Source organism: Lepidochelys kempii, chromosome 7 (genome assembly GCF_965140285.1).
Source record: "Lepidochelys kempii isolate rLepKem1 chromosome 7, rLepKem1.hap1, whole genome shotgun sequence".
NCBI classification, from domain to species: domain Eukaryota; kingdom Metazoa; phylum Chordata; order Testudines; family Cheloniidae; genus Lepidochelys; species Lepidochelys kempii.
The window spans coordinates 38,863,834-38,891,331 of NC_136386.1; the positions used below are offsets into that span (position 1 = coordinate 38,863,834).

General features: G+C 43.5%; 2 protein-coding genes across 18 annotated transcripts in view; one reads left to right on the forward strand and one right to left on the reverse strand.

Annotated features, from left to right (window-relative positions):
- The window catches only part of VGLL4 (vestigial like family member 4), a 161,599-nt gene extending 158,869 nt beyond the window's left edge, over nt 1–2,730 (forward strand). For all 6 annotated transcript variants that reach the window (XM_073352305.2, XM_078853690.1, XM_078853691.1 and 3 more), the window contains one exon: nt 1–2,730. In XM_073352305.2, coding sequence (XP_073208406.1) covers nt 1–269 — 269 coding nt within the window. In that variant the 3' untranslated portion in view covers nt 270–2,730.
- LOC144930729 (uncharacterized) lies at nt 2,602–26,416 on the reverse strand. 12 transcript variants are annotated; one of them, XR_013636052.1, is made up of 6 exons: nt 22,145–23,099; nt 18,207–18,306; nt 3,904–3,988; nt 3,030–3,180; nt 2,796–2,920; nt 2,602–2,643 (listed from the first exon to the last, which is right to left on the reverse strand). XR_013636052.1 is itself a non-coding variant. In XM_078853697.1 (6 exons), exons 1-3 carry the CDS (start codon nt 25,258–25,260, stop codon nt 3,911–3,913), a joined length of 276 nt encoding a protein of 91 aa, XP_078709823.1. In that variant the 5' UTR covers nt 25,261–26,416; the 3' UTR covers nt 2,602–2,643; nt 2,796–2,920; nt 3,030–3,180; nt 3,904–3,910. The 12 variants fall into 12 exon arrangements, 7 of the variants coding, with proteins under 7 accessions (XP_078709823.1, XP_078709820.1, XP_078709819.1 ...); XM_078853697.1 differs by lacking the exon at nt 18,207–18,306 and adding an exon at nt 25,235–26,416 and having other exon boundaries at nt 22,145–22,316; XM_078853694.1 differs by lacking the exon at nt 3,030–3,180 and adding an exon at nt 25,235–26,416 and having other exon boundaries at nt 18,207–18,328; nt 22,145–22,316.
- Between the last annotated feature and the right edge of the window lie 1,082 nt (nt 26,417–27,498).

The following is a 27,498-nucleotide window of genomic DNA, read 5'->3' on the forward strand; positions in this document are numbered from 1 at the left end:
CTACCACTGCCTGTGATCCAGTGGTGGAAGAGCACTTCCGCAGAAGCCTTGGCAAGAATTACAAGGAGCCGGAGCCAGTGGCAAACTCTGTGTCCATCACAGGATCAGTTGATGACCACTTTGCCAAAGCACTTGGGGATACATGGCTTCAGATTAAAGCCGCAAAGGATGGAGTGTCCAGCAGTCCTGAGTCTGCCTCAAGGCGGGGCCAATCTTCCCCTTCTTCCCACATGGTCAATCATAATCATTCGCCCTCTGTGGTCTCATGAAGATCATCAAACTTCTGAATTTGCATGGTTTGACTGAGCTTTGAATTGTGTTGGGGTGAGGGGAGATTAGTTTTCAACACGTTTTTGTGTACTTGTTTGGTATTTGTACAAGGGTGCCCTTAAAGATGATAGCAGGAACTATTTGATAAAGATCTATATGATGTAGCATCCTTTTTTTCCTGCCTCAGTTACCAAAGAAACCTCTGATGCAAGCATCTGCTACCCATTTAAAAAAAAAAAAGCATGCTAATCCACAAAAAAGCCATTGCACACAGTTGGTTGACCCAAATGCTTTTGCTTCTATTAGCTTCTTGACACTACAATTTGCCTGGTTTGCTTCCATTCTCCCCCCCCGGTGAAGTAATTTTGTATGTATATACTTGAAAAGAACTGTCATGTATGATTTGCACTATTGGAGGAGGACTAAAGTTGCATGGCAACTTTATGCATGATGCTAATATCCTGAAGGCAAACTGCTGAAAAAAAGGGTTTAAGTGACATTTCTGTCAGTTATTTTTTGTTTTAAACCGCTTTGGAAGGGGAAGTCTCGTACAGGTTATAGGTCTTTCTTTAGATTTCAGGTGCTTAGTGCTTGCAACTGGACTGCATAATTTACAGACCACACGGGCATTTAATTTTTTTCTAAACACTGCAGTTTGTTAGAATAGAGCTGAGGATGGAGAGTTCAATAGTGCTTAAAGATGCATGTTATGAAAAATAGCTGGTATCTATTAATGTATAGACCGTAAGAAACATAATACTTATTAGCTTTTCTTCAGAATTAGTTTATTTTTGTCAGTAACAGTCCTAGATCTACTTACTGCTGGTACAGTTGTACTCTGATTCACTTTATTAGCAGCCAGCAAGAGAGGACAGCCTCAGGACAGGCCTCATAAATGAAGCAGTCTAGAAATATATGATGCGTGGTACAGGATGCTATAGCTTTGCGCATGAGTGAATAACCATTTATGTTTGCATTACTGTCTGCTTAACATGAATTTGCTTCCTAAAACTAGAAGTCTGTGTAATCCAACTTTAATTAGCTACAGAAACGGCTACCTTTAAATATCTTGGACAACAGATTGTTACAGTTTGTGAAATATGAGCTTTAATTTTTAAGCTTACTCATAAACCTAGGCCAAGGCAGCATACATTCCTCCAGTAGAAAACTTAATATAGCAAATGATAATAAATGCAGTAATACCTGTATAAATAGCTACTAACTAGACATTAGGTAATAGAGGCAGGCATAAAAACACAGCTGTGTTAGTAATAAAAGTGCTTCTCATCTTTTTGTTAAATGTAACTATTCTCCCCCCCCCAATACATTCCATCATCCCAGTACAGTTACAAGTAGTGCTTTTTTTTTAAATACTGGGTTACCTGAAGAGACTGGTTCAATAGAGCAAGTTATGATTAGTTGGAAGATGAACTACATGTGATGTATTATGGACTGTTACAGTATTGGGTCCATTGTGGCTTTTATTTTAAATTGTTTTGATGTTAAGCTATTTTAATTTGAGAAAATATCAGAAGATTGGCTCTTACTCATGTTGAGAGGGTGGCTGCTCAATTTTTTTTAAAAACAAACACCACACAAACAAGCCCCCAGTTTCACACATTTCACTACCATCTTACTGGGTAGTCAACGCTTACCTGCTTTGGCATTCAGTACCCTACTCTCTGTAGGAAAATTGTTAAAAGAACACTTTTTTATATAGGTAACTTTAAGACCATCGTTACGCTGTGCGTAAAGAATGTACAGAGAAATTTGTAGGTATTTTTTGAGGAACAATTAATTTGTTAATGATATGTAGCTATTTAATTTTTCCCTTTCCTTTATTGTAATCATTCATTTTTTGTTTGGAGAAAAAAGTTGATCTTTTTTTGTTGTAGATTTGTCTGTAATACATTAAAAAAGTGCAGGAACACAGTTATTCTATGAGAACACTGCATTAGCATTAATAGCCACTAGTTTGTTATTGCTACAGGCTACTGAGCATTATAACAGTAAAATACTAATACTGTAGATGGACTCTGTGGAAAATGTGACTCCTTCTACATTTCTTTGTAAACACACATGTTTTTAAAGCTAATATTTTCAGTAATAGCTGTTTTACAAGGTCACATTTACTTATCTGAGATAGGTAAATGGATGTGGGGCAATAAAGATTTAATGTGATATGTCCAGTAAAAACAAATATATTAAACACAATTATGTCATGAAAGCCAAAGGGTTGGGGGGGGGAAAGTAAACTCACCATAATAACGCATAGTGAAGTTTCTTCACAGAGCCATGTTATCTGCTACAGTTCAGTCTGAAAGATTCTCTCCGTGTTTGTAAATATACCATTCTTTTGTGGCCTTGTTTCACCTGGGGAAAAGAAAAAAAGGTTTGGCAGGCCATCTTTTTTTGTACTTAAAAAGTAGCCTTAAAGAACAATAAAGTGCTCTTAAATCACAGGTGTGTGCATACTCTTCTTTGTAATTTGGTTAAAAAGGAAGAATTGAAAATGACCATCTTACCTTTGCTAGGGTTGGAGTAAGGGAACAATGCATCAAACTGTGATCTTTCCCTGGTAGATGGAGTCAGACCTACTAGACCTCTGTCCTTCTTGCACCCCATTTTTCCATGCAGCATATATATCCTGCTGAGAACATAGCCAGTGACAAATAGCAGTTAGGGACACGTATATGGGACGATATTGATCATACAAAAGATGCCATGGCTCTGACCTGCACCAAGAGTTGTTTACCCACCACGTTTTGAGACATGCCGGCAGAGATGGCATTGGGTAGCTGTTGTTTTTTCCCTCCGGCAAGGGAAATTAGTTGCAGGCAGGTAACACTTTCCACAGTTATGGTGGTTGCAATGGACCATTGCGTGGCAGACTCCAAAAAAGGCTTGTTCCTGCAGCAGTATTTAAGAATGCCAACAGTTTTGTGAGCACATCACTAGGGACATGTGTGCATTGGGGGGGAGGGGGGGCAGAAGCACTGCCACTATAACCCATAGACACCTCCTACAGCAATGAAAGGGGTTTCTCTGTCGCTGTAGGAACTCCGCCTCCCTGAGTGGTGGTAGGTAGGTCAACAGAAGCATTCTTCCATCTGTCTACACCAGGTGTTAGGTCACCATAGCTACAATGCTCGGGAGATGTGAATTTTTTACAGCCCTGAACAAGATAGCTACATTCTGAATGGAGGCTAGGCCTGCAACTAGGGAAACTATTGAAATATTTTTGGCACAATTCCCATTGATCAAGTCACCGAGATCTCAGCATATCATTTCCATAGGGGACTAGAAAGCAGCTGTTCATATTTAATGCAGCTTAACAAGTAGCAGCCACTGTTTTAGCAAGAGAGAATGGGCCAGTCACATATATATCTCTGCTATACAAGCAGTGAAGAGAAATTCATTTCTTTTTTCCACTTTGTCCCATCCGTCACATTCTTGGAGCTTATCTACACTGTAAAACTCTCCCCCTGCTGACCAGAAGTATAGAGAGGAGGATACTTGTGTTCAGTACAGTTTTAAAAAATGTGGTTAAAATCTGCTCTGATCTAAGGAGGGGATTTTAGTGGAAAATAATTTGACTGGAAGCTGATCCCCTAAAAATAAATGTGCTGGTACCTGATGTTCAATAACGTTCTTCAGAGACTGAGACAAATTTCAGCTCAGGCTCTAGTGGAAGTGTGTCTGCAAAAAAGATACTGCCCTAGAAGAACAAAACAGTACAGTTATTTCACTGAGGACATGTTGCCTTAGATGTTCAATAGGAGTGATGTTAAACAGTGTTGTAAATTGTGTTCAAAGCAGCTAAACTTCTGAAAAAATATGCCAGGAATTAAGTATGCAAACATGGTTGTTAAATATTTCTGGGTGTAGGAGACTATGAGAACACACCAAAATTAATTAGCTTAATACATTTGAAAAATATCCCTTTCTGTAACTACCCATGGAAAAAGAACGAGGAGTACTTGTGGCACCTTAGAGACTAACAAATTTATTTGGGCATAAGCTTTCGTGGGTTAAAACCCACTTCATCAGATGCATGCAATGGAAAATACAGTAGGAAGATATATATACACAGAGAACATGGAAAAAATTGGTATTGCCATACCAACTATAATGATACTAATCAATTAAGGTGGGCTATTATCAGCAGGAAAAAAAAAACTTTTGTAGTGATAATCAGGATGGCCTCATTCTTTTTGCTGATACAGACTAACACAGCTACCACTCTGAAACCTGTACCCATGGAAAGAAGCCTAAATACACAAAGTAAGTGACCTTTGGAAGGGGAGCCAGCTACAATGGTCTGTTGTCTGAACAGCACTTTAGATAGCACTGAAGGGGTGTAAAAATCCCGATGTGCACTAATTGGCCCATATGGACCTTGCTAGTGCACACCACACCTTCTCTAGTGTGTGTTAGTGTAGTACCATATCATACAGGATTATAATAATGTGCATCAAGGAACCACAGCAGCAGTCAACAAAGAGTATGTCTAGACTTCAATCACAGGGTATGATTGCAGAACTAGCTTTAAGCAGTGCACGCTTCTGCCCAGGCCACCTGACTACCTACCTGAAATTTTAGGGGGGCTTGTACAGCTTCACTGCTCCAGGACCCAAGATAACTAGGTTAAGCTAGCTTGGATATATCTACTTGAGCTTCAGTCACAGTCTGATTTCAATACAGACATACCTAAAGTCATATTATTTGATGGGGCAGTCATTGCCTATTCAAGAATGAACAAACAGAACCTGTACGCAACAATATATTTAGTAACTTTATGTTACTAAAACAACAAAAACCAATGAAACCATGACGTGTCTCCTTGTCTATTGCTTGTATCTCCTTTTGGTGACGACAGCATGGTTCTGAAGAGCATTTTTCTCTTTAATTTTACTGCTGCTTTTTTTGAATTGCATCTTCAAGTTGCTATTCTATAGACCCCAAGGAAACACAATATGAATCTGCATCTCCTTCTGCTAAATTAGTTTTCATACCAGAATTTTAATTTAAGACATCATGGATGACAAACATATAGGCTACCCATCAAATTCAGATTGTTCTGAATGTTTCACTGGCATCTAAGCTTTAAATATTTCTACCTCTTCAAGCTGCAAAAGCAACCTTTAAAAAGCTGACAACAGTATAGCAACAGATTGAAACAATAGCACCAGGACAGGTGTGAACTTCCCCCATCTTACTGAGTGAAACTTTTAACCTTAATTATACCTTCTTAGTTGTCAAACTTGTTAACAGTGTCACTGCTGAATGGTTATCACACCTATCCATCAAATTATGCTTTTCCAGTGGGGCAGCATGCATTTGGCAAGTCTCAATATTCCATATAAAGCTGTAGCCAAATACAGCAGCAGTAACTGAAGTAAATACCCAGTGCTTGTCTACACTGCCCCGCAGTTTGGACTATGGGTGTGTGAATAGCAGCACACATCTAAGTGGTGTGCTGTGACACCCTTGTGTGGATGCTGCAAGCACAAACAAAAAGGTTCCTAGTTCGTGTAACTTTAATCCTCTTCAAACAAGACTACAGTAACTAGGATCCTTTTAGTTTGCACCTGTAATATCTACATGGCAGAGTTATAGCACAGCACTTTGGTGTGCCCTGCTATTCACACCCTGTAGTCTGAATGTTGGGGCAGTTTAGACACAGACCAAGTTCTGTTCTAGTTTAGATGCCAGCAACTTTTCCATTAGCAACTGTCCATGTCCTTACACGAGGGGATCAGATTTCACTAGAATTCCCTTTAGATTTCTTTTAACCCTGCTCCTAAATCACCCCTGTGATAGCAGAGTAGTAACTGTCATTTACAGATTATAGAAGGTTGACCATATTTTGAATTAAAATCCACAATGGCTGTGTGAATGGTGACTTCCCCCAATATCTAAATACCATGGCAATGCAGAAAGCTGCCTGTCTAGCACTTTCATGACAAGACATGTAAGAGGGACTTTAAATGGCCTGCGTAAGAGTTCTACTCACCAGGGCTGGCCCAGTCATTCTCAGCTGAGACGAATCTGCTTCTTGTCATTATTTTTGGTTTCAAATCCCACCATTCCTCAACAAGGATCTAATCTGCATCTTCCAGCACTACAGGAAACTGCCACTCCAAAACTGAGGCCCCTGGTTTCAGCTAGGCCATCTCCTTTAGGGGAGAGAGAATACTGACTGTCCGCAGATCCAAATATATATTTAACTAACAGCATGTCATATGTACTTAAGGGTTTTTCTAAAGTAAACACTTAATCAAGGCCTCCCAAGAGGACAAAGCCATGCTAGATATAACTAGTTATCTATACTGTTCATGCACACTCCAAGTCCCACATCAGAGAATGCACCTACAGTAACTCCTCACTTAACATTGTCCCGGTTAACGTTGTTTCGTTATGTCACTGATCAATTAGAGAACATGCTCGTTTAAAGTTGTGCAATGCTCCCTTATACCATTGTTTGGCAGCTGCCTGCTTTGTTCACTGCTTGCAGGAAGAGCAGCCCCTTGGAGCTAGCTGGTGGGGTCTTGGAACCAGGGTGGACTGGCAGCCCCTGTATCAGCTCCCCTAAGTTCCCTGTGCCCCATCTCCACATAGCAGGGGGGACACACGAGACAGGGCTCAGGACAGAGGGAGCTTGCTGGCAGCAGCTGTCAACTTCCTGATCTTCTTAAAAAGGCAATATACTAAGAGTGGGGTCAGTGTAATTACAGGGGCAATGCGTGTGTGTCTCTCACACACATATGCACCACACCCCACGACTTTAGAAAGTGGAGGGAATGGTGCGCTCCAGTGGGATAGCGTGGGTTCATCATCATGTTCCATTTCCTCAGGGAATTTTGCAGCCACTGCCATGCGTCTATTGTGTCTCCTCCCCTCATTCTGCAACCTTGTAGAGTGTGAGGCTACGTGTTAACCCTTGAGGGCTCAGCCAACTGCTAGTTCATCATTTAGCAGCCAGGCATTCCCTGAGAAATGGCCCATGCTCTGACTCCACCACCTCAACCAAGCTTCACAATCATTGCCGTGTACAGTATTAAATTGTTTGTTTAAAACTTATACTGTGTGTGTATATACATAATATCTTGTCTGTTGAAAAAATTTCTTTGGAACCTAATCCTCCTTTTTACCATTAATGCTTATGGGGAAATTGGATTTGCTTAATATTGTTTCAGGAACATAACTACAATGTTAAGCAAGGAATTACTATATTTTAACAAGGTCAAAGTAATAGGAGTTGTAACTATCCCTTACTGGAAGTTCAAATGGGTTCTCTCCTTTAAATGTGTTTTCCTGCATCTAAAAGGAGCAACAGTCTTTAGTTGTGGGTTTCATTTTTTGTCATGTATGGATCGCTAACTAATAGCTCTCTTGTCATTCAGTCCTAGAATGCTCCCTTCTGGTTCCATTGGGCTCTTTCCCATGACACATGCACAAGGGGGCCTGTGTATCCAGGGGGAGGAGAGCAAGTACTAGTCACCATGTTTCAGGGATATATGCTCTCCTTGTGCAGGAAAGGGGAGAAGTTTATAGCCATGTGGGGGGCATAGCAAGTGCTGCCTTCAGGCCTCAAAGAGTCAATGGAATCCATAGGTACGTATGGATCCACTGTTCCAGATCTCAGGGCCATTTGGTGCGCACACAACTACTCTGTGAACCTCTTTCGCTACCAGCACATCTCACTCACTGCCATTAACACCCAAGGCTGCAATGTAGATGTACCCTAGGTCTCTCCCTCTCCTTGTTATTAACTCATTTAGCATACACCATTGAATGTCATCTTTGTTTCTGAGTCAACGGCCATTTTTTCCAGTTTCAGGACAGGTTAACTGACTATAACAGAGGCATTCTCAGTGTCTTTTCCTAGATTAGGTTTGATTTTTCTGGTTACAAGTTTTACAAGTATATTGATTTGCATTTAATAAGTTTTCTTGCCCCATTCCACTGACTACATTTGACCATCACGTTTGCAAAATTAATATACTTTGAGCGCAGTGCTTATTAACACAAAGGCCTCTTTACACTGCCCTTCCAGAGAAAAGGGATCTAGACATGGTTGCAAGTCACACTGTCTACGTGTTGTAAAGGGACCTTGGTGTAAATGAGAATCAGGGTTCCCTCTCTTCCCAGTTCCATGAAGGAAGCTCTCCTGTTACCATGTGCAGGGCAATGGCCCCCTTTCCCAGATCTGCTCACAATTACTTAGTTTTACCTACAGACTCGCAGCATAACTTCCAGAATAGAAAATATTAATGTAACCATTTTTAAAAAAAAATATCAGACATGGTTCTTACTGGGCAGGCACAGAAATGCAGGGCTGAGAGGGACCTCAAGAGGTCATCTAGTCCATCCTCCACACGAAGGCAGGATTAAGTAAACCTAGACCTCCCTGACAGGTGTCTGTCTAATCTGATGGGGATTCTACAACATCCCTAGGTAACCTGTTCCAGTGCTTAACTATCCTTACAGTTAAAAAGTTTTTTCTAATATCCAACCTAAACCTCCCTTGCTGCAAACTATGCTGATTACTTCTTTTCCTACCCTGGGTGGACATGGAAAACAGCTGATCATCTTCCTCTTTACAACAGTCCTTCACATATTTGAAGGCTGTTATGTCTTCCCTCAACCATCTCTTCTCTAGACTAAATATACTCTATTCTTTCTACCTTTCCTCACAGGTCTTTCTAAACCTTTTATCATTTTTGTTGCTCTCCTCTGGACTCCAATTTATCCATATTTTTCTTGAGGTGTGGTGCCCAGAGTTGGACACAGTGCTTCCTTCAGCTGATGCCTCACCAGCATCAAGCAGAGCGGGACAATTACATATGACACTTCTGTTAATACATCCCAGAATGACACTTGTTTTTTCCTCAACAGCAGCAAACTGTTGACTCTCATTCAATTTGTAATGCACTATAACCACTAGATCCTTTTCTGTAGTACCGCTGCCTCGCCAATTCTTCTTCATGGCTCCATCCATGAAGGGGAATGAATGCTGCAGTCAGACTACCATTAATAGGCCTTTATAGATTTCATCCTTAAAATGGGCCGGGCTTAGAGGGAAGCATGCCCTATGAACAATCCCCTTTTCCCAAAAAATACACGGAGCTGCAATATACACAGACTTTTTCATCTTAAACCCTTTGCCCCGTAGAGGGGTGTATAGGGATTGTTGCATTTGGTTTTAAGATTATTCCTCATATGTCCCACTCCCAGTGCAGGACTCAGAGGAGTACAAAACATTATACTGAAGATAGCCTACAAAAGTATCCCCAGGAGTCATTAAATATGAAATTTTCACATTCCTCTTCGTGGTAGAATTAGGAGACCAATTTATCATACAACATTACTTTAATATATGGTCTTTCATAGTTTGCTAATTACTGTATCACTTCAGAGGAGTATTTATAACCAACTAACATGTGTCTCTGTTAGCCACAGCTGGCGTGGGATTAATCATAAATGAACATTGTGATTTTCATGAATTTATGGCTCAACAGAGGTGGAGAAACAAAAGTAGTCTACTGAAAGAGAAATTCTAAGTTATGACAAAGCAGTTACTCAGTTCCAGTAAGAACACACTTCATAAGATTGACATAAAACCATTTCAGCCTTTCTTGCTTATAGGATGACTAGTTAGGCTGTTCACTATTGGATTATTCACTCTGGTTTTACATTTTATTTTGTTATGAAGCAGCTTTCATAAATGCCAAGCAAGACATCTGTCTTCTCTCTAACACAAAGACAGATACAAAGGCATCTGTCAACATGAAGTTGAGTAAGCCACACATCTGCTGTATTCAGTAGTTGAAAATCTGCTTATCTTGAAAACTGTTTACTCACTTTTGGCAAATATGATGCAAGCAGCATACGTCTAATTGTGTGTGTTGCAACTCATGATTAGAGCCAACACTGCCTTTTCATGTTCAACAATGAGAGGACAAACCCTCAACATCTTGAACTACTGAAGTAATTTATTTGTTATCCATATGTATAGCTATGACATTTAATATAATTGTATAAACAATATACAACTCAACTGCCATCCTATTTCTTGAAAACTAAGTGGTGCAATTACAGTTTCCTGAGAACTACATTTTACAGTTAATAAGAAAACTTTCCATAGCTGGGGAAAAAAAATCTGTTCTGTGCTGAACCAGTATACACTCCTATATGCTTGTCTATAATTTAATTAATCAAGTACATCCTGAAATTAATGTCACGATGATCAAAATTTACTTTCTAAGTGACATTTTCCTCAAGGCTCTGATTGAGGTTGGACTGCTAGAAGTTCCAGATCATTCATTTCTTCAGAAATACTGCATTCATTAACCTATGGCACCAAATGGAAGGGGAACACTGTTACAGATTTGACACTATTGCAAAAATTTTATTTTATTTATAAGAGCTTTTGGAAGCTGAACTCCATGAATTTAACCTGACGGTTTTACGCATCATGCATATTCCCAGGTTTGTTACTGTAGGGTTGCTTATGGATACTGCCATGTATTTCATTTTATTTTTAAAATACAGATATGAGCATTGAAGCATTTGTTGTGAAAATAAAACACACAAAAAGAATTAAAAAAAGAAATCTAAGAAAAGCTTAAATTTGAGGCCTTCTCACCTCAGCTGTGCCTTCTAACTTGAAAGACGTCAGAATGACAGCCAGCCTTCTTCCCTCAACAGAACATTTCCCTGATCTGCCAACTTGCCCTAACCCTCTCGTGGAGGGATCCCGTCTAGGAGTAAAAGGTTAGTTTTGTTTCCATGCCCCCTTAATTCTTTCCTGCTCTGCTGAGATGCCCAGAAGATGCCAATTAGACTCAATTGGGATGATTTTATGATTTGGACGGAGAAATGGGCCAGCTAGCGACTTAAGTTCTGTGTACTTACAGCTGCAGACATCATCTGGAAGATTTCAGAGTAACAGCCGTGTTAGTCTGTATTCGCAAAAAGAAAAGGAGTACTTGTGGCACCTTAGAGACTAACCAATTTATTTGAGCATGAGCTTTCGTGAGCTACAGCTCACTTCATCGGATGCATACCGTGGAAACTGCAGCAGACTTTATATACACACAGAGAATATGAAACAATACCTCCTCCCACCCCACTGTCCTGCTGGTAATAGCTTATCTAAAGTGATCATCAGGTTGGGCCATTTCCAGCACAAATCCAGGTTTTCTCACCCTCCACCCCCCCACACAAATTCACTCTCCTGCTGGTGATAGCCCATCCAAAGTGACAACTCTTTACACAATGTGCATGATAATCAAGTTGGGCCATTTCCTGCACAAATCCAGGTTCTCTCACCCCCTCACCCGCCTCCCAAAAACCACACACACAAACTCACTATCCTGCTGGTAATAGCTCATCCAAAGTGACCACTCTCCCTACAATGTGCATGATAATCAAGGTGGGCCATTTCCAGCACAAATCCAGGTTTTCTCACACACCCCCCACCCCCATACACACACAAACTCACTCTCCTGCTGGTAATAGCTCATCCAAACTGACCACTCTCCAAGTTTAAATCCAAGTTAAACCAGAACATCTGGGGGGGGGGGCGTAGGAAAAAACAAGGGGAAATAGGCTACCTTGCATAATGACTTAGCCACTCCCAGTCTCTATTTAAGCCTAAATTAATAGTATCCAATTTGCAAATGAATTCCAATTCAGCAGTTTCTCGCTGGAGTCTGGATTTGAAGTTTTTTTGTTTTAAGATAGCGACCTTCATGTCTGTGATTGCGTGACCAGAGAGATTGAAGTGTTCTCCGACTGGTTTATGAATGTTATAATTCTTGACATCTGATTTGTGTCCATTTATTCTTTTACGTAGAGACTGTCCAGTTTGACCAATGTACATGGCAGAGGAGCATTGCTGGCACATGATGGCATATATCACATTGGTGGATGTGCAGGTGAACGAGCCTCTGATAGTGTGGCTGATGTTATTAGGCCCTGTGATGGTGTCCCCTGAATAGATATGTGGGCACAATTGGCAACGGGCTTTGTTGCAAGGATAAGTTCCTGGGTTAGTGGTTCTGTTGTGTGGTATGTGGTTGTTGGTGAGTATTTGCTTCAGGTTGCGGGGCTGTCTGTAGGCAAGGACTGGCCTGTCTCCCAAGATTTGTGAGAGTGTTGGGTCATCCTTTAGGATAGGTTGTAGATCCTTAATAATGCATTGGAGGGGTTTTAGTTGGGGGCTGAAGGTGACGGCTAGTGGCATTCTGTTATTTTCTTTGTTAGGCCTGTCCTGTAGTAGGTAACTTCTGGGAACTCTTCTGGCTCTATCAATCTGTTTCTTTACTTCCGCAGGTGGGTACTGTAGTTGTAAGAAAGCTTGACAGAGATCTTGCAGGTGTTTGTCTCTGTCTGAGGGGTTGGAGCAAATGCGGTTGTATCGCAGAGCTTGGCTGTAGACGATGGATCGTGTGGTGTGGTCAGGGTGAAAGCTGGAGGCATGCAGGTAGGAATAGCGGACAGTAGGTTTCCGGTATAGGGTGGTGTTTATGTAACCATTGTTTATTAGCACGGTAGCTGTAGCTCACAAAAGCTTATGCTCAAATAAATTTGTTAGTCTCTAAGGTGCCAAAAATACTCCTTTTCTTTTTAACCACTGGGACTGTTTTAGCAAATGGGTAACCGAAACCAGTAATCCTATTTATTTTAAAGCAAAACAATAACGTCTTCAGGTGAACTTGAACAAAGATGTTGTTCTGTAAGGTATGCACCTTTGACTCTGGAGAATGAACGGATTGGATCTTGTGAAAGTATAAAGAATAGCTAGTCTAACTAGAAACACTGGTTAACAGGAACAGCGCAATGCTTTCCTAACAATGATAAAGATGTGACTTTTGGACCATGTGTTAAAAGAGATGTCCTGAATGAGTAGCGACCTAAGCAAACATGAAATCATTTTAGTTCTTCGAGTGATTGCTCCTATAGATTCCATTTAGGTGTGCGCATGTCGTGTGCACAGTCGTCAGAAAGTTTTTCCCCTAGCAGCACCCATGGGGTCAGCCATAGAACCCCCTGGAGTGGCACCTTCATGGTGTTCAATATATGACCCTGCCGACCCAGCGCCTCCTCAGTTCCTTCTTACTGCCAGTGACGATCGTTGGAACTGTGGCTTCTTGCTCAGCAAGTTCTACCACATTTCCCTAGCCTAGTTTGTTCTTTGTTCGTTATACGTTTAATTAGTTTAATTTTTATTTAGTGTTGTACTTAGCAGTTGGGCTGGGGGTTTACCCTCCATCCCGACCGCTTTTTCTTGGGAGGGCTTTCATGCCCAAGTCCCAGGGGTTCAAGCCCTGGAAGTCTTGCTTCAAGCCCATGCCAATGGGCGACCCCCACGATGCTTGTCTGAAGTGTCTTGGGGAGGCTCACCAAGCCGATCGGTGCAGGATTTGTAAAAGGTTTCGCCCCAGAACCTAAAACGAGTGAGATTTTTGCCTCAAGCAGCTCCTTATGGAGGTGGCACTTAGACCCTCCCGGCGCGGCAGGACCCAGTGCCAAGTTCTTCGGTGCATAACACCCAGTGGTGGAAGTGGCACTGTGGACGGACTCTGGCAGAGACCCATGGCACCGCCGCTCCCCAGCGCCAAAATCGGTGGGATAGATCCGGCACAGAAGCGGCACCGGAAGCAAGGGAGGAGCAGCTCTCCGTCCCAGAGCCCCACCCCTCTGGACCCAGCCAATGGGGCACGTCCTTGTGAGGAGTACCCAGTGCCAAAGTCTCCAGAGACGGCACCGTCAACTTCAGACCCACAAGGGGGACCATTGAGTCAGTGCTGTTTGACTCCCCGGGCCAGATCATCAAGGAGGTGGAGCTGCCATCCATCCTGGACACCTTTGCGGCTACAAGTGACCTCATTGCCATGATAGCGCTGAGGTCACCCACAATTTGCGCCAAGCCTCCGGTACCACATCGTACAGCACCGTCTTGAGGCAAACCAGTGACGCTCCAGTCCTTGCCACTGATAGAATCACGGCACCACTTGGAATCCCATCCTTAGGGGTGCTGAGGAGGTGCCGTGCCCCCACCTGCCCTTAGAACCAATTCCAACTCCGGTTTCTGAGACTGGTCCAGTGAGAAAGACAAGTCGAGAGGTTCCCAATGAGCAGGAGAGATGGGAGGACCCTGTTCCCCCATTAGCCTCCTTGTCCTCCTCCCCAGACGAGGCCGTTGCAGGCACTTCTGTCTCCGGATTGCCTCGCATAGACTGCTGTGCCCACCAGGACCTCCTTCGCGGGGTGGCATGCAACATGGGTCAGAAGGATGAGGAGGTGGTGGAGTCAGAGGACCTGGTGGTCGACATTTTGGCCCCAGAGGTCCTTTGAGGGTGGCTCTGCCCCTCATCAAAACTATACAGACCAATGCCAAGACCATCTGGCAGACCCCAGCCTCCATCCCTCCCACTGCCAAGGGCGTTGAGAAGAAGTACTTCATACCCTCAAAGGGGTATGAATACCTCTTTACGCACCCGCAGTCTTGTTCACTGGTGGTGGCAGTAAATGAAAAGGAGAGGCAGGAGCAATAAGCCCCAGCACCTAAGTCCAAGGAGGCCAAACGCCTGGACTTGTTTGGACCTAAGGTGTACTCCACGGGGAGGCTCTAGCTCAGGATTGCCAACCAGCAGGCAATTCTGAGCTGGTATAACTTCAACTCCTGGAACTCAATGCTCAAGGTTAAGGAGCTTGTGCTAACTGAGTTCAGGGAGGAGGTTGGAGCTACAGTGGAGGTGGGCAAGGTGGTGGCATGGACCTCTTTACAAGTCTCACTGGATGCTGCAGACTTGGTGGCACGAAACGTATCGCCATGAGGTGCATCTCATGGTTGCAAGCCTCAGGCCTACCACCCGAGGTTCAACTGACGATGCAGGACCTGCCTTTTGATGGGGCGGGCCTGTTTGTGGAGCAGACCGACTCTGGTCTCCTAAAAGACTCAAGGGCTACCATGAAATCTTTGGGTATGCACACCCCGGCAACCCAACGTAAACATTTCAAGCCCCAACAGCAACAGCAGCGCTCCTACCCTCCTCGATCAAGGCAAGAATTTTACAGGAAGGGGCAGGAAGCTTTCCAACCCCCGTTCCGGACAGGGACAGGGACAGACCAAACCACTGTCAGGTTCTAAGCAGGCCTTTTGAAGGGGTGCCAAAGGATGGCACACCACACTCATTCCCAGATCCTTCCCCGTCCTTTTTGAATCATTTGTCTCACTTCTACTGTGCTTGGTCCTAAATCACTTCAGACCGCTGGGTCCTCCGCACGGTGGAAGTGGGATGCTCTCTCCAGTTCTGTTCCTGCCCTCCCTCCCACCCCCCTTCCCCGTCCCTCTTCAGGGACCCCTCTCACAAGCAACTCCTTATCCAGGAGGTGCAGGCGCTCCTCGCCATGGGAGCGGTGGAGGAGGTTCCTCAGGAGCTAAGGGGCAAGGGGCTCTACTTCCTAATCCCCAAAGTCAAGGGGAGTCTCAGACCCATTCTAGATCTGCGCGGACTCAACAAATTCATAGTAAAGTTGAAGTTCTGCATAGTCTCCCTGGGCACCATTATCCCCTTCCTGGATCGGGGAGACTGCTATGCTGCTCTCGACATGAAGGACACGTATTTCCACATAGCGATTCGTCCAGCACATAGGTGTTCCACACCAAGTGCATGTCGGTTGTGGCTGCTTTCCTCCGTTGTCAGCAGGTGCAGGTATTCCCCTATCTTGACGACGGGCTGCTCGGGCACTGCACGAGAGCACAGGTGCAGTCACAAATCCATTTGGTCAGGTGCACATTCGAGCGACTGGGTCTCCTCCTCAATTTGGGGAAGTCGACCTTGGAACCAACCCAAAGAATAGAATTCATTGGGGCGGTGTTAGACTCTGTTCAGGTGCAAGCCCTTCTGCCGGAGTCCTGATTCCGAGCCATCACAGACATAATTCAAAGCCTACAGCAATTCCCAACCACAACACCAAGGGGTTCCTGAGTCTCCTCGGCCACATGGCTGCTTGCAGTTATGTGACCCGGCACACCAGGCTGGGGCTCAGACCGTTGCAGGCATGGCTCGCCTCGGCCTACCGCCTGGGGCGCAACAGCTTGAACTCAGTGGTCACGGTACCAGGGCAGGTCCTCACATCCCTCTGCTGGTGGCTCAACCCCCAAGTGATGTGCAAAGGAGTCCCCTTCCACAACCCTCAACCTTCCTTGTCCCTGGTTACAGATGCATTGGCTCTGGGAGGGGGTGCACATCTGAGGGACCTCCATACACAGGGCCTGTGGTCACAGGACAAGCTCTCCCTACATATCAACATCAAGGAGCTGAGGGCAGTGTGCCTAGCTTGCCAGGCCTTCCAGGCCCAACTGCAAGGCCAGTGCATAGCAGGTCTAATGGACAACACCACTGCCATGTTTTACATCAACAAGCAAGGTGGAGCCTGTTCTCTACCCTATGCCAGAAGGCCCTCCAGCTGTGGGAATTCTGCATAGCCCACTCCATTCACCTGGAAGCATCTTTTTTACTAGGAGTTCAGAACATGCTGGCAAACTACCTCAGCAGGTCCTTCTGCATACACAAGTGATCCATCTGGCCAGATGTCATACACCTCATTTTCCAAAGGTGAGGATTTCCCCAGGTTGACCTGTTTGCCACTCAATACAACAGGAAGTGCCCCACGTTCTGGTCCTTCCAGGGTCACAGCCCGGGCTCACTCACAGATACATTCTTGCTATCCTGGAGATGTTGCCTGCTCTATGCCTTTTCCCCATTCCCTCTCATGCGCAAGGTCCTGCTCAAGGTCCGCAGGGAGGAAGCAAACGTAATTCTGATAGCTCCGGCATGGCCTCGCCTGCACTGGTACACCACGCTACTAGAGCTGTCAGTGGACATACCAGTCACATTACCTTTCCTCCCCAACTTACTCAGGACTACAGTCGCCTCCATCACCCCAACCTGTGGTCCCTCCACCTCACGGCTTGCAAGCTTCATGGCTGAACCCCATGGAGCTTCTGTGCTCAGAACAACTAAGGGAGGTCCTCCTCGGCAGCAGTAAGCCCTCCACTAGAGCCACGTATCTGGCGAAGTGGAAAAGATTCTCACGTTGGCGTGACCAGTGTCGTACCCCCCTCCAGGCGCCTGTACCTCTCATCTTGGAGTACCTCCTACACCTGAAACAGTAAGGCCTGGTGGCATCCTCCATAAGGGTACACCTTCCTGCTATTTCGGCCTTCCACCCAGGAGTGTCTGGTTGATCCGTCTTTGCCAACCCTATGGTTGGCCGCTTCCTCAAAGGTCTGGACTGCCTTTATCTCCAGATCTGGCAGCCTGTTCCTGTGTGGGACCTTAACCTGGTCCTCTCCAGGCTCATGGGGCCCCCATTCGTACCACTGGCAACTTGCTCCCTACTGTATCTGTCCTGGTCGCTATTATGTCTCCGAGGAGGGTGTCTGAGCTAAAGGCCCTCACTTCAGACCCACCTTACACGGTTTTCCACAGGGATAAGGTGCAACTCAGGCTGCACCCGGCCTTTCTCCCCAAGGTGGTGTCACACTTCCACGCCAGTCAGGACATTTTCCTGCCTGTCTTTTACCCTAAGTCTCATGCCAGTAACTGGGAGCAGAGGCTGCACTCCCTTGATGTTTGATGAGCACTAGCTTTCTACATCGAGTGTACTAAACCATTCAGAAAGTTGAACCAGTTGTTCATAGCAGTGGCAGACTGGATGAAAGGGCTCCCGGTCTCACCTCAAAGAATATCCTCCTGGATCACGTCGTGCATCCACACGTGCTACAATCTGGCCAAAGTACTGACACTGGCTCTTCTGGCAAATTCCACAAGGGCCCAGGCCTCATCATCAGTGTTCTTGGCCCAGGTCCCAATCCAAGAAATCTGCAGGGCAGCAACTTGGTCCTTGGTACATACCTTCACATCTCACTACGCCATCGTCCGGCATGCCATAGATGACACGGCTTTCGGCAGAGCGGTGCTGCAATCAGCGTTCTTCTCTTAACTCCAACACCACCTAAGTAAGGCTTGAGAGTCACCTAATTGGAATCAATAGGAGCAATCACTTGAAGAAAAAACGGTTACTCACGTCTCATAACTGTTGTTCTTTGAGATGTGTTGCTCATTCCAAACCTGCCCGCCTTCCCCTCTGTCAGAGTAGCCGACAAGAAGGAACTGAGGAGGTGCCAGGTCGTCAGGGTTAGATATTGAGTGCCATAAAGGCGCCATTCCAGGGGGCTCCACAGCTGACCCGACGAATGCTGCTACAGGAAAAACTTTCCGATGACTGTGCACGCCTAATTGGAATGGACATGAGCAACATATCTCAAAGAACAACAGTTACAAGAGGTGAATAACTGTCTTTTTTTAAAGGTACAAGATTGAGAACTCAAAGTCAAAGTCCTCAAGCTACAGACTAGGTGTACTAATGTGGGTACGCACTGGTCCCTCAGACTCAGGTGTGGAGGGAGGCCACTCTGTGCTGCTGCGTCTGGCAAACAAGTAGTCTATGGCTCTGGCCCTTAGGTAGGGCAGAACACCCAACAGTCCAAAGGCTCAGGCCCTCAGGTAGGGTGGAGCACCAGACTGTCGCCTGTTGTCCTAGGTCAGGCAGACAAATGCAGGCCTCCTGGCCTAAGGTGGGGAGGCTGCCACCCCAGGGGAGGTTGACAGCGGGGGTAGAGGAAATGGGCCCACCCTACTCCACCAGGTCCCAGTCAGGTTACTGGGGGCAGGGGAGGCATCAAGTCATCACCCATGCCAGCCCCTTCTCATCCAGGGCCACCTCCTACCTTCACTGGGGAGGCTGCAACTCCCAGTCATGACTCTGCACCCTGTTAGCTGATGTCTGAACCCTACCAATTTTCAGAGGAAGTGTGATAAATGCCTGAGGGAATGCTTAAGGTCAGAGTCAATAGTGGGCCCGCCCACACCCACTAAACACATCCTTAAGGAAAGAGAAGTGTGACAAGATCAGGCCAGATGGCTACAGGAGAGTAATAGAAAGCGGATATATTAGCCCCAGCTTAAGTAGGTCCCTTTTCCCTGGGTAAGGTAACAGGGAAGGTTCCAGAACAATCAGGAACCTTCTGGAGACAATTAAGACAGACAGGCTGATTAGAACACCTGCAGCCAATCAAGAAGCTGCTAGAATCAATTAAGGCAGGCTAATCAGGGCACCTGAGTTTAAAAAGGAGCTCACTTCAGTTTGTGGTGTGCGTGTAAGGAGCGGAGAGCAAGAGGCACTCAGAGCGGAGAGTGAGAACTGAGAAAAATCAGTTTCATCCCCATATCATCAATACAATTGAACCTGCCTCACACCAGATCAATTCAACCTTCTTTCACCCTCAGTATCCCCTTAACAGGCAGACGAGCAGTCAAAAGGAGTTTGCAACAGAGCTTTCCTCCTCTTCATCCCCTACACAGGCTTGGTGGTGGGCCAGCCAAGGAGATGGGAGAGCATCTCCACACAGCCCTCAGGGGTAGTGGTCAGCGCTGGCAGGATCTTCATCTTGCAATGGAAACGCAACAATTCCTTTATCCCCCTCAGGTCTAGTACCTGTGGTTATTGCACTGGCCAGTGATAACGAGAGCAGAAACTGACCCATCATTAATAAGGAGTTTATAAAGAGCTGTACTAACCACTACACTGATCATTAACCAACGCCAATTCAGGAGTTCTTATATTACAAACTATGTCCAAAAAATACAACTTTAAAAGATTTTCCTGACCTGCTTTGCAAACAAACTGCCTGTAAACCAGTTCCTATCAAAACTTGCCATAGTTTTCATGTACAGTATTTCACTAGTTCTTTGAACTGACTTTCTGAATAAAAAATAAGTTTCACCTTTGAACTATTAATAGTTTAGCAGTCTATAGTCAGAATGCCAATTTCCAGAACTCAACAGAAATAAAATGATCAGTTAATCCAATCTGATTAGCTGTCTGGTATAGAAAGGAAATAATGCATAATTACTGCCAAATATGTGATCCTGCTACTAGAAAATCCCACCACTTTAGCCCTGCTTCAGCACTTCTTTGCACTGTTATACCACCACTCACAAACTGATTTCCTGTCTTTACGCTATTGGGGAAAAAGCAATAGCACTGTTTCTGTATTACTTGCACTCGCCTCAGTCTAGTCTTTTTTCTGCATAGTAGGAAGGGGTGGAAAATAGATCAATATCCAGGCAAGACATTCAAACAGCTGAGCAGTCTAACCTCCTACCTATGTATATTGGTGACAAATTATTTGCATAAATGTCAGAAGGTAATGTAGTAGCTTCTGTGAATATTAAAAACATCATCATCTACATGCACGTACTGTCTCATAGTAACTATATAATTAACCTGTGCCATCATTGTACTAGTAATTTGCGATATATCAGTGATCAGTTTGCAAATGCATTTGCACACAATTGGAAGTATATCCTGCAGTACCGTCAATCCAGAACATTCTGAAGTCACGAGTTAGGCCCCAAAATCATGAGACCAGCTTTAAAATTCTGAGATTTAAAAAAACATTAAATCTGGGATTGTTTTTGTTTTGACTTCTGTTTGCAAACTTTTCTCCAAAACCACAGGGCCAGATATGTACTTTTTAGAAGACAAAACCTGAGATTCTCACATGACAACATGATTCCAGGAGCTGGGGCTTTTAGAAAAGGACCAAATATCATAAGATTGGTGGTAAAACTGTGAAAGTTGGCAAAACTGTGATCTATCCAACTAGTCAAGCACACAGATTGATAAATGGGTAGCAGTACAGTCCTGGGAAAACCAATAAACTGCGCTTGCATTTTAGGATTTGAAAATGTAAATATGGAATTTGATTAAGATACAAGTGAAATCTAAAGCAATTCAGGGCCATCAAAAGCACTCAGATACAGGGAGGAGGTTGGGTCAGGAATTCAAAGTAGGGGGACAAGGTAATTTTAGATAAGGTTAAAGGGGCTCACAACTGTATTTCATCTGTCTTAATTTCCTTGGCTTCTGAGGAAAATATAGCATGTATAAAATAATAGTTTATGCATCAGTTAGGAGGAAAAACATAACAGTATTTGAACGACAGCTGCAAATTAAGTCAGAGATCTATCACCTACTTCATATACATTGAGACCTTCTTCCAGGTTGTGAATTACTAAAGATATATGGCCAGAGTGGGAATTAAATGCTGGTCCATCAGGTCCCACACCAAAGTTAGGAAATGCACAATGCAAGACAAAGCTGCCTAGCCTTTGAAGTGAGTAAGTGCCCTCTTTAAAACCTTCTCACTAGGCTGCAAGCTCACAACCTCAAGCTCCAAAGCAGCCAGGTCCTGGGAACAAAGGGTTCTGGTACTGCAGGAATATCCTTTGTGTGAGGATCCGTCAGGACCAAGATGCAGAAGGTCTAATTCCTCTCTAGATACAAATAATCAGTGTTTCCCTCCTGGTCTAAAGTGTTTGATGTGAGGGGTGAGAAGTGTGCAGTGGTGCTCTGCTGCTGCAAGGGAGAGGCAGAAGCAGAGAGCTGGCTGACCTGGGAGATCCAGGACTGGTGGGCTGGGCAGAGCACAGAGACTGCTCCAACTGGGCTTCAGAGATCTTTAAAATCCCCAGGGCTTGAGCAACTTGTGGGGGGAACTCAGATGAGGAAGTCAGGACTAGGCCCGAAAATAGCTTGGCATAGCGGGGGTGTGAATGTGCTGACACCTGCCAGCAACCATGCAATGAGGGTGGAGGGGAAGGAAAGAATCATGTCAGTGGAAAAAAAGTCTCTAGAGCAAAAGTATGAAAAGAAAATAAATGGGTCCCAAACTGCCCAAAACCTCTGGCAACACATTTGGTGGGGAATCCCCAAAATTAGGGCTTACCTGGTCCACTATCCCTGGTGTCTGGGGCAAAGACTGAAGATAATGATTCTCATGACTGATGTCCTTCTTGACCCTCTCCAGATGTTCTTTTTCCTGGCTCTTTCTTCTCTGTGTCATGTTTTTTCTTTTTTCCTTTCCACTCTGCCCCTTCGTTATGTCTCCTGTCTTTCTGCTAGAAGAGGGAAGACAGACCAAAGATTAGTGGGGATCCAATTATGGTGGAGGCTGTGAGGCAGATTATACTGTTGGTCAGAAAGGCTTTATTAGGAGTTTTGTCTTTTAGGGTGTATAACTCTGGGAAAGAAGTAGCTGATTAGGGTAAATCGTATACACTGAACCTAAGGCAAAAAGGGCCTTATTTCCAGAAGTGCTTGGCACTTTGGTGATATGGCTCTTCCACCAGAAATAATCTCAGTGGGTACATTGAAGACGCATGCCTCCTGCTGGTAGTGAAGGATTTCAGTCTGGATAGCTCTTGTGCGTACATTGAGAGAAGAGGCGGTTACTTGCCTGTAACTGGAGGTTCCTCAAGATGTGTAGTCCCTATCTATATTCCACTGAGGGTGGATGCACATAACCCTCAGTAGAACACAACAGTGACCTATCATAAACATACAGCTAAGGGTAGCATAAAATCCCTCCTTTACCTGTAAAGGGTTAAGAAGCTCAGATAATCTGGTTGGCACCTGACCAAAAGGACCAATAAGGGGAGAAGATACTTTCAAATCTGTGGGGGAAGGTTTTTGTTTTGGGTTGTTGTTCTCTTGGGAGACAGAGAGAGACCAAGCAAGTAATCCAGCTCCTACTGAATGATACATCTAAAATTACGGAAATAGTAAGTAATAGCAAGGAAATGCGTTACAGTATCTTTTGTTTTAGCTTGTGAATTTTCCCTGTGCTAAGAGGGAAGTTTATCCCTGTTTTTGTAACTCTGAAGTTTTGCCTAGAGGGGAATCCTCTGTGTTTTGAATCTTATTACCCTGTAAAATTACCTTCCATCCTGATTTTACAGAAGTGCTTCTTTTACTTTTTTTTCTTTATAATAAAGTTCTGGTGGGTTTTTTTTTTGTTTTTTGTTTTTAAAAGAATCTGATTGGTTTTTAGTGTCCTAAAAACCCAAGGGGCTGGTCTGTGCTCACCTTGTTTACCTATCTAGTTGGTAGATTATTCTTAAGCCACCCCAGGAAAGGGAGTGAAGGAGCTTGGGGGGATATTTTGGGGAAAAAGAAACTCCAAGTGGTCCTTTTCCTGAATCTTTGTCTAACTCACTTGGTGGTGGCAGCAGCACTCATCCAAGGACAAGGAAGAATTTGTGCCTTAGGGAAGTTTTTAACCTAAGCTCGTAGAAATAAGCTTACGGGGTCTTTCATGCGGGTCCCCACATCTCTACCCCAGAGTTCAGAGTGGGGAGGGAACCCTGACAGGATCATCACTCAAAGAAGTTGTTACCTTACTGCTTTGGCAAATAAGTGGCCATTTTGTTTTCAGGCATATTTTTATGAAGATCAATTTCTTCCACATTTCTTTTTTTCACGAGGTTAACTGGGGGACATTTAGCCATCAGCTATGCTATAAAATCTGATAAAATCTGAAGAATTCCAACATATTACAGCTGATCACACCTTATTTACATCTCTGTAGTTATCTAACAATCTATCTAACAATCTAAACAATTATCTAACAATCATTCAACATATCATTACTCAAGGACTATTATTCTCTCTCTCATATAGATACAATGTAGAATGATATAGTTATATAAAAAAAACTCCGACTGACTGAGAAAAGGTTAAATGAGGATGATGAATGTGAATTTCCAAATGTAAGCACTAGATCCTTGTATGCTGTGTTAGGTGATAGACTGTTTATAGTTACCACAAGCCAAATGCATCTTTCAGGAATTTACGAAGTTGCTCATTTAGATTTTAAGTATATAAAAAGAATTGATGTTTTGACTTGCAGCAGAGGAGAGACATATTTGATGCAGGTGTTTTGGAAGCATGTTTATGTTTGGTGAGAGGACGTACTGGCCTCTGGATCAACCACAAAGAAGGGGAACACCAAAATATGTTGAAAACACCAGTTTTCATCTGTTCTTGCTACTTAGTCCTTCTGCTTTGTCACTGTCAAAGTCAACATGCCAGCTTTCTCCTGCTGAGAGACCCAGCTCTTTCACTTGAAGGGACAAGAACCCTAAAGAGAAGCCCCATGCCAAGATTTTCTCCAAGTCCATTTTGAATTACTTGATGGTGAAAATTCATAGCTTGGTTATAGATACTGAAGTTGAAACCCTGGCTAATGCGGCCAGGATTTCACTCTGAGAATCAAACCTTTGACTCGGGTTCAGTTGTCTTCTCTTTGTCAGATTTACAGTGAGACCAGATCAATCTCTGTGAGCAGACAACATCTAACTATGTTTGTGCAAACTGTGCTAACAGCAGGCAGGCTCACAAGGTTGTTGCTTCCGAGGTTCTAACACTTTCCCTGATCTATGTAGATAGGGTTTCTTTGGCTGTTCATTTTTCCTGGGCACAGTGTTTCAAAACTGTAACACAGACCAAAATAGCTAGAAAGGGTATTTCTCTGTTTGAAAAGCACCGTTTTCCAGCAAACCTCCACACATTCCCCCCCCCCCCCCCCCATGTTCAAACAACATAGGCCAAATTCATCCTTGGCTTAAGTCCACTGAAGTCAGTGGAGATGGATCAATTTGGCTAGTGGTCCAAATTCACTGGTGGCTTTAAATGCAAAGCAAGTTACATATGAGATATCAGTGGGTCAAAAATATATATAAGTGTTGAATTGGTGTAACTTGCACCAATTTGGCATTCACTCGCTATGGAAAATGAGTGTAAGGTGTATGCAGAGGTGGCAAAAGAAACAAAAGTCAGAGTAGGAATAACGTGTGGCATGTGAAAGAGAGATTGATGTTATAAGCTCCTGTTAGTTATCTTTCCCACTGCACTCTTTCTGCCCCCTTGCCATGGAAAATACATTAGTTCTTCACGTGAATGCCAAATTGGAGCAAGTTACATTTACACCCTCAATTAATTTATCCGAAAGACTTTAATGGGAGTTGAAGCAACTTACCCTCGAGATGAGTTTGGCCCAATCATTTAAGAGGTTCAACATACTCAGCGATTTTAAAGATGACGATGGTAGGAAATATAACCTGGATGAGCAACATGACAGTCTACATTGTGGCACTTTTACACACTCAGGGCTAGTAAAAATTCTATTACAGCTCCTCACTTTTTCAGTTGATTAGTTACTTGTAGCTCCCTGACCACTCCAGAAAGAGCATCATCCAGAGAATAGAACACCTCAAGCAATACAAACGGCAATACAAACCAGGAATCAATATTAAAAGTTAACAGTAGATTCATTTATTCAATCTTCTTTTAAACATAGACTGCAATTTTTAAAATACATACTAAATGGTAAGACTGTCTTCAAATCTGAGATCATGCTCCTCTTTGAGCCATAAAATTATGGTGACCAGATAGCAAAGGTGAAAAATCAAGACGGGGGGTGGGGGCGAGTAACTGGCACCTATATAAGACAAAGCCCCAAATATCAGGACAGTCCCTATAAAATCAGAACATCTGGTCACCCTACATAAAATAGAAGGCCAAGGATTTTCAAAAGTGGCGAGTGATTTTAGGTGCCCAACTTGAGACACCTTTTAAGAAGGCTGGTTTTCATTAGGTGAGTGCTCAGCAGCACTTTCTGAAAATCAAGATCCTGTAAGGTGTCTCAAGTTGGGAATTCACAGATTGAGACGGCTAATATCATTAGTCACTTTGGAAAATCTTGGCTAAAATAAGTGAATTAAAAGGCATTAATAGACTTGTGTTAGAGATGAGATATTTATACTATTATTATTTATATTACAGTAATGTCTAGATGTCCCAACCAAGATTGGGGGACCATTGTGCTGGGCACTCTATAAAAATCATAGTGGAACTTACAAGTTAAAAACCCAAGACAGAAAAAGAAAGGATGGGGAAACAGTGATGTGAAGTGACTTGCCCTGCAGGTCAGTGGCAGCATCAGGAACAGGAGGCAGAGTCTCTTACTCACAGTTCAGTGTCTTATCCATTGGGCCATGCTGGCTCCCCAACTCTGTAATAGCTTTTGGAGATGATAAAGTTACCTTGGATACAAATATATCTTTAGAAGTCACAGAAATGAACAATTCATATTATCTCAAAACTGTTAATACCAGTGTACAATAGCTTGATTGAGAAATTTTCTGAAGTCACAATCATTCAGGAGATCAGAAACACTGAATAACAATATAATGACTAAATCTTATTAGATCATGGTTAAAAACAATGCACAACACTGTTTGTCATAGTGGGAAGACTGATTGCCTCCTACGTGCAAGATACAGATGACATTTACATCACATTCATTTTCAGCATCTCAAGTTAATATATATTTCCATCTCCATTTCCAAGTCATTTTTAGGCATCCAGGTGCTTGACACTAGTCCCCATCAGATTCTATGCATGATTTACAGCTGCTATCATTCTATGAGGCAGCTGACTAACGTAACAGATACTCTCACTTGTCGGTAACAGTGCTAGAACATCAACAGCAACACAGGCAAACTCTATTTGTACACAACATAATTTTATCACGTGAGCATAATTTGACTTGTTCTCCTTCTCATCCCTACAAACAAGAACAAGCAATTTCCAAGAAGCCTATTTTAAGTCTGTCAAGCTGGATCTGAGCTGGTTGATGCAATTGCATTACCACTCAATGCAGTACAGTGCTTAAGAAACTAGAGTACTTTACTGCTAGGATTTGTGAAAGCACTAGTTATGCATGGTGTACATCATAATACGTCAGCAATAATATTTTGACTGGATTCCATATACTGGTTGCCTAGTAGATTTAATACTGCAAAATTGACATTCATTCATTCATTCCACAAACTGACATGCTACTGTACATAAAATCACAAATGCTGAGGCTCAGAAGCCCAACATGCAAGAGCAACCTCTGCTCACATTAATACACAATAAAACCTCCTTGTCCTTGTCAAGGCACATCTTCCTTTCCAGTGAACTTTCTAGGGTGCTTATCCAAGGGTGGAATGAGAAGATATTTCCAGTGAGCACTACCCTGCAATAAATGCCTGGGAAGAAGATAGGTTATGCTCATGTACAAATTAAGGAAATGTCTGATTAGAGTTTAACCTGGCTGTATGATAGCAACCTAAACTACCCAACTCTTATTTGGAACAGAAAATATGTAGCACTATTTCATATCTGTGTGACCAAACTATAATCAGATTACTACATTTATGTAGCACCTATCATCTCAAAGGATACTAAAGCACA

Bases quoted from the DNA above. Each gene is read 5' to 3' on its own strand.
- LOC144930729 (XM_078853692.1), bottom strand. From the start codon at position 25,260: ATGATTGGGCCAAACTCATCTCGAGG. The intron at 22,317-25,234 runs GTAAGTTGCTTC...TCCCTCTTCTAG, and splicing joins GGGCCAAACTCATCTCGAGG to CAGAAAGACAGGAGACATAA. The intron at 2,921-3,029 runs GTGGGTAAACAA...CTATGTTCTCAG, and splicing joins CCGGCATGTCTCAAAACGTG to CAGGATATATATGCTGCATG.